Source organism: Schistocerca americana, chromosome X (assembly GCF_021461395.2).
Source record: "Schistocerca americana isolate TAMUIC-IGC-003095 chromosome X, iqSchAmer2.1, whole genome shotgun sequence".
NCBI classification, from domain to species: domain Eukaryota; kingdom Metazoa; phylum Arthropoda; class Insecta; order Orthoptera; family Acrididae; genus Schistocerca; species Schistocerca americana.
In genome coordinates, this window is record NC_060130.1 from 402,688,362 (window position 1) to 402,705,010 (window position 16,649).

The 16,649-nt window shown below is 41.1% G+C and overlaps 1 protein-coding gene across 2 annotated transcripts in view; it reads left to right on the forward strand.

The window, feature by feature from the left end:
• The first annotated feature begins 515 nt into the window (after positions 1-515).
• The window catches only part of LOC124555606 (liprin-alpha-2-like), a 381,425-nt gene continuing 365,291 nt past the window's right edge, over positions 516-16,649 (forward strand). For both annotated transcript variants that reach the window (XM_047129575.1, XM_047129576.1), the window contains exon 1: positions 516-1,050. In XM_047129575.1, coding sequence (XP_046985531.1) covers positions 802-1,050 — 249 coding nt within the window. In that variant the 5' untranslated portion in view covers positions 516-801. The remainder of the gene's footprint in view (positions 1,051-16,649) is intronic.

A 16,649-nucleotide genomic window follows, 5' to 3' on the forward strand; every position in this document is an offset into this window, starting at 1 on the left:
GCGAGATAACCCTTGTTCAAATTCGCCTTAAATAAGCACATTGAAATACCGTATGCTATTATAACCTTAATGCACTAGGGCCTGTTTCAATTTCACGCCAATGCATCTAAAAGTAACATTAATATTTCAAATGTTAATATAATGTTACTATCCACGTCTATTACAAGACACATCATGGCTATTTTCTTGCGTATTATAACGATTAACATTTATTGGCTGTCCTGGTGTGTTTGTTTTTGCTGTACTACTATTAAACTTGTAAAGGTTTATGCAATTGACTTATCCGTCGCAAACGAGTTTATTTAGATCTTTAATTGTAAAAAAAAAAAAAAAAAACCACAAAACGCCTGAATTTTATGACAATACTAGCCACACATCACACTTCTTATGGCGCGATACCAAGCAAAGACTATTCGCATTGCGTCGACTTCTTTCAGTCATGATGCTCGAGTCCCGTGACCTCTCGGCGTCTGTCATTTGTGACGTCATGTTTCAATATGGCCGCGTGGGTTAAGAAGTGTAGTTGTAGTAATGGGGTGGTAGGAGACTGAACGTAGGTGTGTCACGCTAGTGGTTCGGCAATAATGCCGATGAAGTACTGCCGCTTCGATTGTTGTGTGTATGATCGTATCTGCAATGAAGCGTTAACAGCCCCGTGTGTCAGTTCTAGATAATATAAATAGCTGCATGTTCTGTAAAATATAGATATTCATTCCCTTAGTGTTGTAGTCCGAAACTGCTCAGTTTCTTGTTTTCCGCTAATATTTACCACTCTTTGCCGGTGCTTCCGAATAAGCAACCATGTGGAATATGATGTGTGATGTGATGCCGACAATTTCGGAGGACAGTATCAGTCAGAGAAGTTCGCAATTCTCTGGAGAAGATGCGAACTTCGAACAGCTTATGGTTTCAATGTTGGATGAACGGGACAAGCTTATGGACAGTCTACGAGAAGCTCAAGAAAGGCTGTGTGAAACAGAAGCAAAACTTCAAGAAGTAGAAAAAGAGCGGGACTCTCTTCAGCGACAGATCTCAGCAAACCTTCCTCAGGTGAGTGCCATCCTAGTGCATGGGGCTATGGAACATGATATGTGAGTCTATTGATTGTCCGTTCAAAAGTCGTGACCGCCATTGTCAATGGCCATACAGGGAAATACAAACTGCAGCTTATATTAGTGAACGAGTTTCATGAAATCATACTTTTCATCAGCTGTTGGCTTGTCGGTAAAGTGGTGTAGTTGCTGCCTCTTTGTGGTGCACAATCGCTGAATTTTTATAACGAGCAAAACATAGTGTGATGGGTTGCAATTAAAGTGCCATTGGCGGTTGCAAATATGTATTTTCGTTTGTATTGGCTGCATGGGAGTTCACGGAATTTGAGGTTAGGATCGAACAGTTATTGTGAGTACAGTATCGCCCTAGTTTGCTGCTGCTGTCTACTGAGAGAAATTGTTATTGCTTCAACAACCTAGATTATTTCCAACATCATTTACGCATCACTCATTGATATTAGAGTTTATAATTTTTGTGTTTTGCAATATCAACACCATCTTCGCGCCTTTCCGATATATTGCTTTCTATCCTTTAATGTATGTGAGAAATTGCAATGTTTTAAGTTCATTTGTAGAGCATTTCATTTGGCACATGATGTAGCTCAGATTCTAATGTGTAGTTGACAAATTCGTAATGCGTCTTTACTATTTGTCAGCCATATGAATTTAAATGTTTTAGTCATGTGGCTGCTATTTCAAGACAGGATCTGTAAATATAATAAATGCACTAGTTTTGAAAGCGAGGCCTATTAATGAAAATGTATTATGGAATGGCCTGGCTGTCATGGCTTCTTCATTGGACAGATTGTATTTACCGCGGAAACTTCGTGCGCATGAGGATGCTTACGCCTGAACCTACAGCTCTCTCTCTCTCTCTCTCTCTCTCTCTCTCTCTCTTTTACGTGCCACTGGGAGATTTGTTCTTCTGAACTGGCGAGCGAGAGCGACAAGTGTTCTTTTCATGTCCAACAGTGAATATAATCATGTAGTATTCTTTTCCTGTGTGTATCAACAAGATTCCCAGTGAAATATGCTGTTCTTTGTAACACAGGAATAATTATATGCTCCATCTTTTTTTCGAAGTAGTTTGTTTATGTAGTCTTTAAATCATCGGTACCTTTTTATGTCTTCCTGTAAATATTTTGTTTTGTGGCGCTGACAACTGAAATTTTTAACCTTATTGTTCTAAAAAGTATATATTACTCGCTGGACTTTCATGCACAGCGTGAAAAGATTTTCATTTTGTAGTTATCGTATTTTAGTACCGTATGTATGTATGTATGTGTGTATGTGTGTGATTCGCTGCTGAGCATTTTGCTGATAATTCATGTAGCTAGACAAACTGAACATTGCCGAAACTGGTTTGTTTTGCTTGTTCGAGTTACTAAAAAATATTCCTCAGAAAGATGAAACTTTCGTGGGAGTACTCAAATTTCTGTCACGCTGGACCGAGTAATTTCTCTTGTACGATGTATACTTTCGTATGCCCTCGTCTGAGCTCTTCCTTCAGTTGGCGTCGGCAGTGTTAACAACCATCCATCCGCATATGTATTTCTAAATTTCTGGTCATCTGTATGCAAGTGACAGCATGGGTACCTAATACATTCCAAAACGCCGCCCATTAAAACGCGATTTTCGGTATTCACAACTCGGGTGACTTTGATAGAAGGGTAGTTCCAAGTGTTTTGGATAGCCCATGGACTAGGGACTGCTTGTATATGCAACAGATGAATGGTGTCACTAGCCTACAGTACAGGGCCAGAGTATGAATATTATACACTTCCTCCTGCTTAGGCAGATGGAGCAAATAGTTTGGTTCTTTTTTGCATTTTGATGTGGTGTACAGTGGGCTTGATGGGACTTACGGAGGCACCATTAATTCACGGGCGTTCCTCGGATTTTTTCACCATATTTTGATGTCACCAAAACCGAGCAAAAGATTCGAAGACTGCCATGCACAGCAGATGGCTGAAATTTATACGATATTTTCCGAAGATCCAATCTAAAACAACCTTGCAAATTTTCTTCGTATCTTTATCCGTTTCCTAGATACAAGGGTCATAGTTACCCGACTTGTTCATGCAAAATGTGCTCGTAAAATCCGTTGTGAGGAAAAAACGTAGTTTATAAAGGGACGTAGCACGGAGAAATATGCTGTAAAGTGTCTCCGTTGTCTGGAAACCCCATGCTGTAGCACTGAAGCGCATGCTAAATCCAATCTCTGGTGTAACGTTAGTTTTGCGTTATTTCAATTTCACATAAGTAAACTATCTAAATTTTACTTACCAATTATTTCTTTTTATATGAGTTACATGCCTTGCTGCAACAGGGAAAAAGGAGGAAACCAGCAGAAAAATGCTCCTATTGGAGCACAAAATTTGCGAATATGCTCCTGTTCATTTAAAATATTCTGACTGTAAAGCGGGAACCACCTGCGTCATTCTACATTCCTCAGATTATTTTTAAAAAAATCCAAAAATTTTGACATATGATCATAGTCACGCTTTTTTATGCTGAGAGAGAAGACAGTGGAAGTGGCAGAAATACAGGAAAGTAATAATTACTGGGAGATAGTGGTTATGTTACAGATAGTGAGAGAGACAATAGTAGTGCGAGAGGGGGGGGGGGGGGCACGGTGACACTGGAACGTAGTTGACAGTGACAGAACAGCACTAGGAAGAGTGTAGAGGAGACAGTGCCAGGGGGAGAGGAGAAGGGAGGATAAAGACAGTGGAAGTGGGTGAGAGCTAATGACAGTGAGAGAGAATATGTGACAATGAGGAAGAGAGAGAGGTGGGAGGTGGGAAGAGACAGCAGCAGTGGAAAAGGAAGGAACGAGATTTTAGCAGTAAAAGAGAGCAAGGAGGAAGTAGTGGCAATGAAATGTGACTTTATTGTAGGACAGAGCAGAGAGGACTGTGGCCGTGACACAGGAGACAATGACGGAGAGAGACACTGACAGTATGTTGGAATGAATGAGTGAGAAAGGGCAACTGGGAGTGGTGGGTATGAGTAATTTACATTGATGGACCAGTGGATTTGAGTTAGGGAAGCTTATAGGAGTTTGAGGAGAACCCTCTGCCAGGCACTGAAATGTGGTTTGCAGAGTATCGATGTAAATGTAGAGTTCATGTTACAAATAAGTGTGAATATGTTCACATGCCAAAATGTTTAAAGATGCTGAGGAAGGGAGAATGAGGCAGCTGGTACCCCAATTTTCAGTCAGACTTTTAAATAAACAGAAACATATTCGTCCTATTTTGTGCTTCTAAGGAGCATTTTTCCACTGGTTTACACACACTTTTACCGTCAACGTTTGAAATTAATGTACGGCGCGACTGATGATTTTTGGGGTCGACAGAAGCGTCCGATCCCACGGGTCGGCTTTGACCCGTGACGTAAGGGTGTTGTGTGTGACGTCATGACGGCGCGGAGTTTGGTTTGAGTGTGGCTGTCTCCAGTTCTGTTTTATCTTATCTTATTTTATTTACTTTTCTGATCTGTTCGTTCTATCTCGTGAGATTTTTTTAAATTTAAAGACACTTATTACTTATTTTAATTATCTGTTTCCTCGAATTTCTGTTTTAGTTTATTATATTTATCTTTCTGATCTGTTCGTTCTATCCCGTGAGATTTTTTTTAAAAAGACAAAAAACACTAATCAGCTACTGAAGCATCTTTATCTTCTATGGGTTGCAGGGGTTACGACCCCTGGGGAGGTGGGTGGGTATTCATTCATGGCTGTCTTCACTTACACGTTGTAGCTACGCAAGCCGTCTAAATTTGTTTATATTTAGTTTGCCCCACCCAAAACACCCCATTTCCTGCGCTTGTCCCGTTAGTGTCCTTAGGCTTCTTGTGGAAAGTGTGTGTGTTTGTTTTGGTTCCGCCAAATTTGTGACGTCATGGGTCAAAGCAGACGGGTGGTATCGGACGCTTCCGTATTTCCGATTTTTGAAATCTTAGTGTTAATGTTGAGTTTCTTTTTTTTGTTCCCGAGACGGCGCAACAGAAGTTGCAGTGCTGGGTAGCGATTCCAAGTTATTCCGGCTGTATCTCCCATTACAGTATCAACTCTTCCAGTAAGAATTTCTGATTTCCTTACAAACCAATGTTTATCAACAGGCATGTGATTAAAAAACTAGTGCAGTAAATTAAGTGCAGGCATCGCTGTTACCATCTATCAGTCGTAGGCAATAAAGTGCTCCGTATCCCGTGCTGAGTAAGGTGTGTTTTGACATCGTACGAATGAGGCCGAAGGTAATACTTGAATATGGCCCGAAAAAAATTGTTAAAATTTTGCATTTGTTTGTGATTATTAGTGGTAATGTTTTAGTTTTGACGTTTTATTTTATTTTATTTTATTTTATTTTTTTTGAGACTGTGAAGCGGCTCTCATTAAATAGGTTAGTTTTTAACACCACAGAGATCAACTAGGCACGGTGCTATGGAACATGACGTGCACTGTTTTTTTCTTATATGAGAGCTGGTTTACGTCGTCAGTTTTAAGGACATAATTCAGTCCTACCATGCCATAAAATGCCAACTGTAAAGTTATGTTTCGTGTAAACACATTAGGATGAACTCAACTCGAGAATCTGTTAAATAATTTATGTGGGTGACTACGAAATACTGGCAAAGATTCTAGGAAGGAGTACGGGCTCTTCGGGCTAGCGGATTTGACCAGAGTTGCGGAACTGCTAACGATCGATTGCGCTGTAACGACCACCTTTGATAGCGAAAGCATTTAGCTTGTAATTTGACGGCAAACCACTTCGCGATGTGCAGTGTGTTCTATCTTCGAGAGACCAGTACAGTAATACCGTGAGGCATCTGAATGCTGATATCCGACTGAGCGCCACTAAATATCAGTGTACAAACAATGTTTTAGGTAGAGTTCAGCTGCGCCATTTTTTTTCCTAAAAATGTTAATGCTATGGATATAACGATTTGTGGCCTTTCGGATGGAGATCTCAGTAGATGCGCACAACGAGAAAGGAGAAAACTATTAAGTTGCTGGACATTAGGCGCGATTTCTCTTACGTCGGATGGAAATTAGTTGTCAGTTCGATAATTTTGTCTTGGAACTCTTCCATTGGTCCGCGTTCGCATATAAAAAAAACAATATGGGAATTGTAGGTCCGCCTTCATGCAAAATACTTTATTTATTTATTCATTCAATCATTCTCGAAATTAGTTTTAGCGACAAATGTCGCCATCATCAGTGGGTTCTTTAACTCCAAAACATTGCATAGTTATAAAACATCGTAAACCTTATTATTACATATGTGCTGTTGTTTTTTAAATATTGTTTTCTGTGAATATTTTTATAATACCTTATTTACTATGTCACAGCATGGTTTTAAGATTGTCACTGTGTGCGGCGTATTTTCTGTGTTTTTCGGTTGCCGTTTTCCTCGGCATTCACCATGTCATCTGCAGCTGTATGAGCGGCTGTTAGTAAACAAATACAAAAACGTGAGCTCGTGTGTGTGTGTGTGTGTGTGTGTGTGTGTGTGTGTGTGTGTGTCAGCGTTATACAGTTGCGATTGTTTTATAACGACACCATTTCTGAATGTTGTAGAATTGGAACAACACACTGATGTAGGTGATATTTGTCCCTAAACTGGTATGGTAAATGAATGAATGAATAAATAAATAAATGTTTTGCATCAAGGCGGACCCAAAATTCCCATATTATTGTTGTTGCACGATGATATCTGCGAATATGTAAAAATAACGAAAGATTACTAGCTTCGTCTCTGAGTCTAGTGATACTGGTGTGCTCAACGGGGTCCACTGTTAACTGTCGACAGCGTGCGCCAACTCCTCCCGGGAAATGACACGACGGGCTATTGTCGCTATGAAAACCGCTGTTTGAGCGTAAGCTATGGTCGCGTGTAAGGCGCTTGATAGCCACATCGATAAAATGCTTCCTTTATGACGGCTCGACAGCTGTTGCATCTGTAGAGGCGACAAACATTGGTATAGGACGCAATTTTAGTCTGCATGTTCGTACTTCAATTGGTAGCTAATACATACATCAGCTTGGTGTCGTTTCTTATGCATACTTTGTAACCACTTTTGGCACACACACGAGAGCGTGCTGAAAACTAACGCCTCCGAACTTTTTATGTAAAAACTCATGAAGATTTTAAAATAAAACAAACTTTATTAACATTCTACATCTGTTCTTCGTGTTTACCTATTTGCAGCCCTCTGCCTCTAGAGGGCACCGAATTGTAGCGTGTAACATGGCGATGTTAACGTAACTACGTCGGCTTGAGAAAGGGCGTGCTCTATTCGGGTTCTGAGTCAGAACAGTTCGTCCACACATGGAGCACCCTCTCCATCAGCGTGACAATGCCAGACCACACATGAGCGCTGTGACACCTGCAACAATCCGACACCCTGGGTTCACTGTCTTCGATCATACTCCATACACTCCCAACTTGACCGCATCTGATTTTCATCTGTTTCCAAAACATAAAGAACACCTTCGAGGACTTCACTTGGATAGTGATGTAGCGGTGCAACCAGAGGTGAGGTTGTGGCTCCGTCGGCAAAGTCAAACATTCTACAGTGTAGGTATCAGCAAGCTGATCTCTCTTCACGAGAAATGTTCGTCGTCAGGGTGACTGCGTCGGGAAATAAATATGTAGACGTGAAGAATAAAGATTTAGAATGTTAAACCGTTTGTTTATTTAAAAAGCTGGTAAGAGTGTTCACATATAAAATTTGGTGGCATTACTTTTCAGCACGCCCGCATATATTATGCGTTATCACTTTTCCGATGAAAACAGAAGGAAAGGCGATTAGATGTGTCGCAGAGCTGACACATGAAGCTACAATCGCTAGATAACTGTTCTTGACTGAGACTAGAGGAGGGGTAGCAATTACTTGGTGATCAAAGCGAGTAGTTGCGATTAATATTAGACTGAGAAGCTGATTTTTCACAAGAATCTTGAAGCTTGTTTCGTATGAATTTTCAGTACAAATTTAAATATAATGTGTAAGGTATCCATACAAAAGCCGTCTCGGTATCAGTAAGATAACCGATGTTCTGACGAAACTACCTCAGTCTTTAAGAGAACTTTCCGCAAAAGGCAAGTCTCCGGGTTCCGGTCCGGTACACAGTTCCAAGCTGTCAGGAAGTTTCGAAAGTTGCTTGCTCCCTTCTTTAAAATATGGAAAACAATGCTGTTGATTGCGTCAGGTCAGCTCAGCTCATAATGATAGCGTACTTTCGCAATTGCTATGTTATTAACTTTATTCGCTCTTAATTCTTGGTGTGATCAGATTTTTCAGTTAGCTAGTTACTTTCGGAAAATGATGGATTATTTATCAGTGAACATTAGGTAGTGAACAATAAATAAGTATATAAAGATGATTTAAAAGCACTCGTAAAAACCACGTATGACAATTCTAAGATTACAATGTACTTTGTATGATTTTGTCGTATACTTTAGTGTTCAGTCGCAACATGCGTATTCTCGGCATTACATCATATTTTTTGTTTGTACTGTCAGAGGTTTGGTACTGGAAACGTTGAGGTTTCTTAGCCAGCTGGAAATTATCAAAATGTACCTTTGCTGCAAGAGTGGGGGAGCAATCAGGTAGTCTGGTGTTACTACCCAGAAAGGGGTGCCATCTAGCAGTCGTCCAACACAATCATTCGTCAGTTGCTGAGAAACCCCTCTCGATTTAGTGGTGTGAAACTTGTTGCTAACACGAAAGTTATTGCTCTTGATAAGTACCAAGGAAAGATGATTAGGATTTAACGTCATGCCGACGACGAGGACCGTAGAGCTGGAGCGCGAGCAAGAGCAAGGGATGGATGGAATCCGATATGGGCCGCCTCAAGTAAATTAGGGAAATGACGGAAACCTAAACCTGATTGGCCGGAAGGAGAATTGAACAGCAGTCCTTCCTAATGCGAATCCATTGCCTTAACCGTTGCACTACGGCCCTCGGTAAGTGCGAAAGATAATTGGCGCTTCATGATTTTTCCACAAAGAAGTCAACATCAACAATGTCGTATAACACTGAGCATCCTATTGAGGTTTAATCTGTTAAATAGCCACATAAGTAATTAGAAACTACCGGCAGATATAGCGCAGTTTTTACTACACTAGACTCCATTTTGTCGGAGTTCAGTGATATTTCTCGTTTACTACTCATTCCGTGATTTCTCTCAACCACTTAGTCAGCGCGAGTTGCCTTTTTAACAATGCCACACCTCTTTCTTATCTCATCCTGTTAAAAGAATGAATAACTAGTTTTTTTATGCAGAGAGACATAAAATTGTGCACGTGACGAAAAAACACTGTTGACAACAACTTTAACAAGGTGCAGCAGGGGTCAGTCATGTCAAATACCGACTACAACAAGAATTGCCCAGGATTCTGAGATAATGCAATGAGTCCACAGAAGATATAATTTTGAAAACACTTACACAGCTTCTCAGATGTGCTAGACCCAGATGAAATCGGATTAACTAGCGATACCGCGAGAGATTACAACGACAGGCAGCGCAGTCTCAGACTGGAATGGCAGAAATGTATAAAAGGAACGCTGCAAAATTAGAATTCACAGGCACTTACGAACAACAGTTTTGCGACACTTGGAAAATAGTAGGAAATTGTCTTTGGAGCATAATCTACTTAATTTTCCAACACACTGCTTTCATAGGGACCGTGAAGGTGAATAGTCGATATAGAGCGCACAAACAACAGACACTTCTCACGCTTCATCCGTTAATTGAAGTGGAGAAAACCGAAATATAGGGTGTGACACGAAGTCGCCTTCGCTACGCACTTGTGCGATTTGCAGAGTATAGATAGAAATCTAGTGTTTGGCAGCTAATGATGCCACTAGTCATCACGTGCAAATACTTCAAAACCCCAAATTACAAACATTTGTGCACCATCGAGGATGGTTCACTACGGAGCAAATAGAGTCCGCTACCGAAATGTAAAGAAGTCGACCACGGAGTGAGAGCTCTGCAGGCGAAAGTAAATGAGAGCACCCTCTAGACAGTGAATGTCACTGCTCAATATTTCCTAGTGTTCAGTAATATTGAACGTTCTGTCTCGGAATTTCAACAGTAAACTTCTCCTTGGTACGCTACTACTCTCGTGTAGCGTATGCCGCTAGATTTTATAGAGCATCTCCGTTACGCTCTCGCGCCCCCTAAACACTCCCTTGACGAACCGCGTCGCTCATCGTTGGTTCTTCTTTCTCTCCCTCTCCTGTTAATCAGTCTGGTAAGGTAAGGTTCCCAGACTGATGAGCAATACTCAACAATCGATCGACCAAGTGGCTTATAAGCCACTTCTATCGCGGATGAGTTACATTGCCGGCCGAAGTGGCCGTGCGGTTAAAGGCGCTGCAGTGTGGAACCACAAGACCGCTACGGTCGCAGGTTCGAATCCTGCCTCGGGCATGGATGTTTGTGATGTCCTTAGGTTAGTTAGGTTTAACTAGTTCTAAGTTCTAGGGGACTAATGACCTCAGCAGTTGAGTCCCATAGTGCTCAGAGCCATTTTGAGTTACATTTCCTTAACATTCTGCCAGTGGCTCTCAGCCTAGCATCTGCTTTTCTAACAGTTTGTTTCATGTAGTCATTCGACTTAAGGTCGACCCGGATGGTTACTGCCAGATATTTTACAGTAGTTACTGTTTCTAACATTTTGTCACCTAGTGGAATTGAACATTAGTGGATTTGTTCTCCTATGTATGCGAAATATATTACATTCGTTTACGTTCAGGGTCAGCTGTCAAGGCCCTGCACCGGTTATGAGTCTCTGCAGATCTTCCTGCAAGTCGCTACAGTCATCTTGCATTGCTATCTTCTTATAGACAGCTGCATCACCCGCGAACAGTTTCATGGGGCTTCCGACGTTATCCACGAGCTGCATATATAGTAAACAGGAAATGCCTTATATCATTTTCTTGGGGTACTCCGGAAGTTACCATTACATGTCGATTTTGCTCCGTTAGGAACGACGTGTTCAATTTTGTCTGCACACACACACACACACACACACACACACACACACACACACACACACACACACACACACACACACACACACACACACACACGCGCGCGCGCGCGCGCGCGCGCGCGCGCGCGCGCGCGCGCGCCCGAGGGAGAACTCGAACCTCCGTCGGGAGGGGCCGCGCAGTCCGTGACGTGACGCCTCAAACCGCGCGGCCACTCATTATGTATTTCAGCGGAAATGGTTACCTGGCGATCAGGCACCATATCGCACCTCGACTGGCCCGCAAGTCACTCGTCTTAACCCCACAAAAATTGCCTGGAAATGTTTGCAAAAGCGGACGAAACGTAGCACTAAACATCCCTGCAGATAGGTAGCTCTACGAGATGTAATCAGCCTTGAGTGGCTTCAGCTTGATGTGACCCACGTGAAGTAACTAGTATTCTTTCATCATCATCGAATTGAGGCCATTATTAAGGCTAAAGGTGATGCTAAGCGGTATTATCCTAATTTTTCCTTGGGGACGACTAATTTTTTTGTCCTATGTGCTTACATTGGAGGAGATACTTTCTAACACAGCTGTATGCACTGGATTATGTTCATGTAGGTGCTTTGAAATTGTTGCCAACACGACACAAAACATTACAAAACAAGTTGTGTCCCGGTTGAGTTGCTCAAACAGCTGTTTCTTCAATGAAATTATTGAACAGTACCTGCTCGACAGTGTAGCGCTCCTCAGGAAGAGTAGACTCAATCTCAGTGGCAGTCGTCGATCCCAGTATGTCGTTTAAGCAAACAGACCTCGGGTACAAATTGACAGGCAGTGGAATAACGACTTCGTAGTGGAACATATCCTTCACGATGCGAGTTCAACGGAGAATAGTCAAGCCGTCTAATAGGAAGGAGCCACTACTAACGCCAGAATCCATCGTATAGAACAAACTACTTCAAAATTTTGCCCCCGATGCTGTGAGCTGTCAGAGAACAGGAAGAAGATCAGGTCTTTGTGGCTCATCGACGATGATGTCATTAGAGACGGAGTTCCAAAGTTATTGGGAAGCGAATCAAATGGCTCTGAGCACTATGGGGCTTAACATCTGTGGTCATCAGTCCCCTAGAACTTAGAACTACTTAAACCTAACTAACCTAAGGACATCACATACATCCATGCCCGAGGCAGGATTCGAACCTGCGACCGTAGCAGTCGCGCGGTTCCGGACTGAGCGCCTAGAACCGCTAGACCACCGCGGCCGGCGAGGCGAATCGGCCGTGTCCTCTCCAGAGGAAACATCGGATCATTTGGCTTAATCGATTTAGGGCAGCCACGGGAAAACTATGTGTGGATAGCCGGACAGGGATTTGAAATGTCGTCCTCCCGAATGGGAGCTATCAAAGAACAGCTTTATATAACGGGCTGCTTCTTTCCATTAATTTCTTTCCATTAATGCTGATTATTGTGTACACCCCCTGTTCGCCGCTATTGTGCCTGTATGTTTCACATTCTAATGTGTTGTCTTCAACACACTCGCGGGGAGTGAATTCGCCGCTTTTCATCTTGATACTAAATCGCGACTCTTTATAGGACATAATCGGCACAGGTGATTGTATCCCCATTTAGGGCTTTAGGGTCGCATTAAAGGGCCCATGTGCGCAACAGCTATCTTAACGCAGACCACTGTGAACTGTATGGATTAGTATTGTGTGGTCTGATGGGTGATTGCAAGTCTCGCTGTTGCCGAGATGTAAACTGAGAGCAAGAGATTTTTTGGCTTTAACAAAAAATGGTTCAAATGACTCTGAGCACTATGGGACTTAACATCTGAGGTCATCAGTCCCCTAGAACTTAGAACTACTTAAACCTAACTAACCTAAGGACATCACACACATCCATGCCCGAGGCAGGATTCGAACCTGCGACCGTATCGGTCGCGCGGTTCCAGACTGAAGCGCCTAGAACCTCTCGGCCACACTGGCCGGCTGGTTTTAACAGCTCATATGTCCGTGGCCAATAACGCAGCGAAGTTTTCATCCTGAACTCTTACGTTATTGAATGAATGTTATCCGAAACTAAGAGCATAGTCTTCACATGCTTCGAATGTGTTTTTTCTCGCACACAGTGAAGAAGACTAGACAATCCACAGTTACACTCAAAGGTTTAGGGGACAGACTGTGATACTGATGTTAATATTGTTTACTATTGTATGATAGCACTCTTTGCCGACATTTGACCTGTTGAAGTTAATTGATCATTAAAGGAGTCGCCGTTGGTGCGCTGTATCTGTAATAAGAAAGATTGCAATTTTCGAGCGGCGTTTTCGTTGCAAACAAGCAAACAGACTGTCGTAAGAAAAGTAAGGGCGGTAAAGGTGGTGTTACATACTGTAACTTACAGATAGATCTTGCGTCCACCTGTGGCAGAACAGCACTCTTGGTTACCACGTGACACAGTGGAACAGGTCGTCAAGTAAGATAGCGAACTCTAGCGCAAGGGACCTCCTTGAGCTTATAGTCTAAGGTGCCCACTTATATAGATCTTCACTCATCGATTTTCCTAATAAAATCTCTATTTACTATAATCTGTAAATAAACAAAGCATTTTAGGGTTGTCACCCCATATCCGTGCACAGCCATTTTTAATCAAAATTGTTTGATTAAAGTTTTTTCGGTAGTTAGTTTTATGAAGTTTCTTAGAGTTAACATAAATCAAGAGTAAAATGTGTCAATAAAAGGCCGAACTAAGTTTACCTTTTTCCAGACAACGATGAAAGGTTGCCAGGTGCAAACAGATAAGCCTGTAGGAGTAAATTGCCTCATCGAATTTTCATATACAATCATATAGAAAATGTAGATAACTTTATTGCGAACACGTTGGTATAGGGTTGCTTTAGCAAAAGTAGGCCTATCTGAGTGTTGTCGCGATTTTACGTTTCAGTAACTGCGAACGAGTACATGGCTCGGCGGAGGAAGACTGGCTGTAAAAACCTATGCGGTAGAGAAAGACGTAGAATAACAGCTGCAACTGAAACAGTTGCTAAGTAAAAGAGTGGGGCGTGCTCATTTCTTCGTGTAATAAAGACAAATGAACGTTTCCGAAACTGCTGCTATCTCACAAGCGCAGTGCGAGCGAAACTTCATTGTTCGCGTGACTTCCGCGCAGTAGGGCCTATTTAGTGTTTGCTAAGCTTTACTTGTGTATTTTGCTGAAAATTAGCAATAAAAGATTTATTTCTTCTGTGATGTAAGTGATAACGAAATACTTGATTTCGACATTGAAACATTTAAGTCATTTTTTAAACTTATTATTCCGAAAAGAAAATGTGTTTTACGTATCACGATATTCAGTTAACCAAAGAGTCAGTTAAATCCTTAGGTTAGTCAGACCTACCGATTTGTCGGGAAGTTGTAAGGATTATAGTGTTACGGAGGTTTTGGTGAAGTTCTTAGCCGGTTATTGGGAGAATGACCACCCTGGTTTCAAAAATGCAAACTAAGAAAGTCTTCATAATCTTTGGAAGTCAGTGTTACTCATACAAGTAAAGGGAAGTCCTGTCTTAAAAACTGAAAATTGTTTATGGATGTCAACATGAAGACATAAAGTAAAATAAATAAATAAAAAGGGACAAGCGAATTAAGTTTCATGGTATTAAAGTGCCACCAACTTCAAAAATTCTGGTAAAATCCTCATATTAATTTTCTGGCCAATGTCCATAAAGTTTCTGGATATGTAATTTGGCTGACTGGTTCAGCAACTAAGATAAGAAATAATAGTCTTTAACTGCATCAGTTGTACAGAATTAGCATTGAAGTTGGTATCCTCATTGTCTACCAGCATTCCACACATTTGCATGCGGCGATTATACCGCTGTTTTTTTACAATAAAGTAAAAAATCAGATCGTTTCAAATTTTTACAAAAAAAACGGAACGTACAAAAAAAACCTTTTACATCATTAACAGGTGACCCCAAAGTTTTCATTAACGAAAAACTTAGGTGGTTCATTAGTTTACTGTTCTTATGTATGGCATAAAGCATGACAAAAACGGCAGTTACACAAGATTCCGTATTTTCCAAACGAATTATTAAGCCAAAAAGGATTATGAGCAATTAATGGAAAAATTAAAAGCTTCATTCTGTATATGAGTCCTCCATGCTGGAAATCGTTAAAACAAATAATTCCACGCACAATATATGTGAATTTTATGTGGCTTAATGTTACCGACCCTTGTGTAAAATTTGAGCCTGAATCTTGCGAGTGGTACATGGCAGGCTGTTCAAAGCTAATGAGGTTAGTGGGACAGCAACCCTAGCACGTTTTTTAAATTTATACATTGTGTAGTACAAAATGTACGGTATATAGTATAAATATACATTATATTAGGAAACTCAATCAGGAACGATCGATGTAAGTCGTGATCTTTTACTACTACGTTCTGCATGCAAATTGTTTTATTTCTCAAACCGCTTCTCCCTAGTGGCACGAATGCAACGCCGATTAATATTTGGAATTGTAGGGGTACGTTTACAGACCCCGATGAAAATTAAAGTCAAGAATGTTTTCCTGTTATAGTTTAATATAGCGTACTTTACTTTGTGCCTCGTTTGACTGGCACACGAACCTTACGATCTTTACTATTTGCCTTGTAAGATTTTTGTCTTTATACTAGGAGTGATTGCACAGTATTTACGACACTGGAGCCGTATCATATCAGCTTCGTGCTAACGAAGTTTTAAGTGGTTTCGCTAATTTTGTTTAGTCGAATTCGCGAATTAGCCCAAGAAACTCAGTCGAAATTCGGGAGAGAATGCTTCAAATCAACGTACGGTCATCCAGATTTAAGTATTCCGTAGTTACCTTAAATAGATTAAGCTGAAATCGGGTTTGCTTCCTTTGGAAAGTACAAGGTAGATTTCATTAATCTCTCTTACAACCTCGTTTAGGTTGTGCCTATATTTTAGTTTTCAAATTTAATACCACTACGCTCTTGAAGCTTTCATGGATAAAAATCAAAGCTCCTGAACTATATTTTACCATCCGAGGAGACGGTTTTAAGTAGACGATTTTAACGTATTACTGTTGTATACCTTATTGTATTAGTCTGCTCAGAACTCAACTTATCGGCGTTTTCACCGCAATAGCAGATTCCGGCCGCGTTACCTTTCAACGCCAGCATTAACGATCATTGTATCGCTGTATTAGTCTTTTGGAGCTTTAGAGTGCTTTTAAAAAGTGTATCGTTCTATTTAAAAAAAATTGTTCGTATCAATCACGTGAGTTCTACCTAGTGTCATTTGCCGAAAATCCCGTTACGTTATTTCGAACCGGCCACAAAATAAACTGGGGTAACTTTATTGTGTGGGTTCGCTGATGGAAATTTTTCTCTTCCACAACCCTCATGTACTCGTATTAGCTGCAGAGAGGATGCCCTATGCGTTACAGGTTATTTTTGAGTACTTTGCAGTCCTGAACGGTCTCTTGCTTCATTAATAGTTGAAATATGAAGGTCTATGAGAAAATCTCGCTTGAGCCACTTCCATACTTTTGCACTCTATTTCATACCTTTATTTACGATTACAGTATACTGTGTGCATGGCTA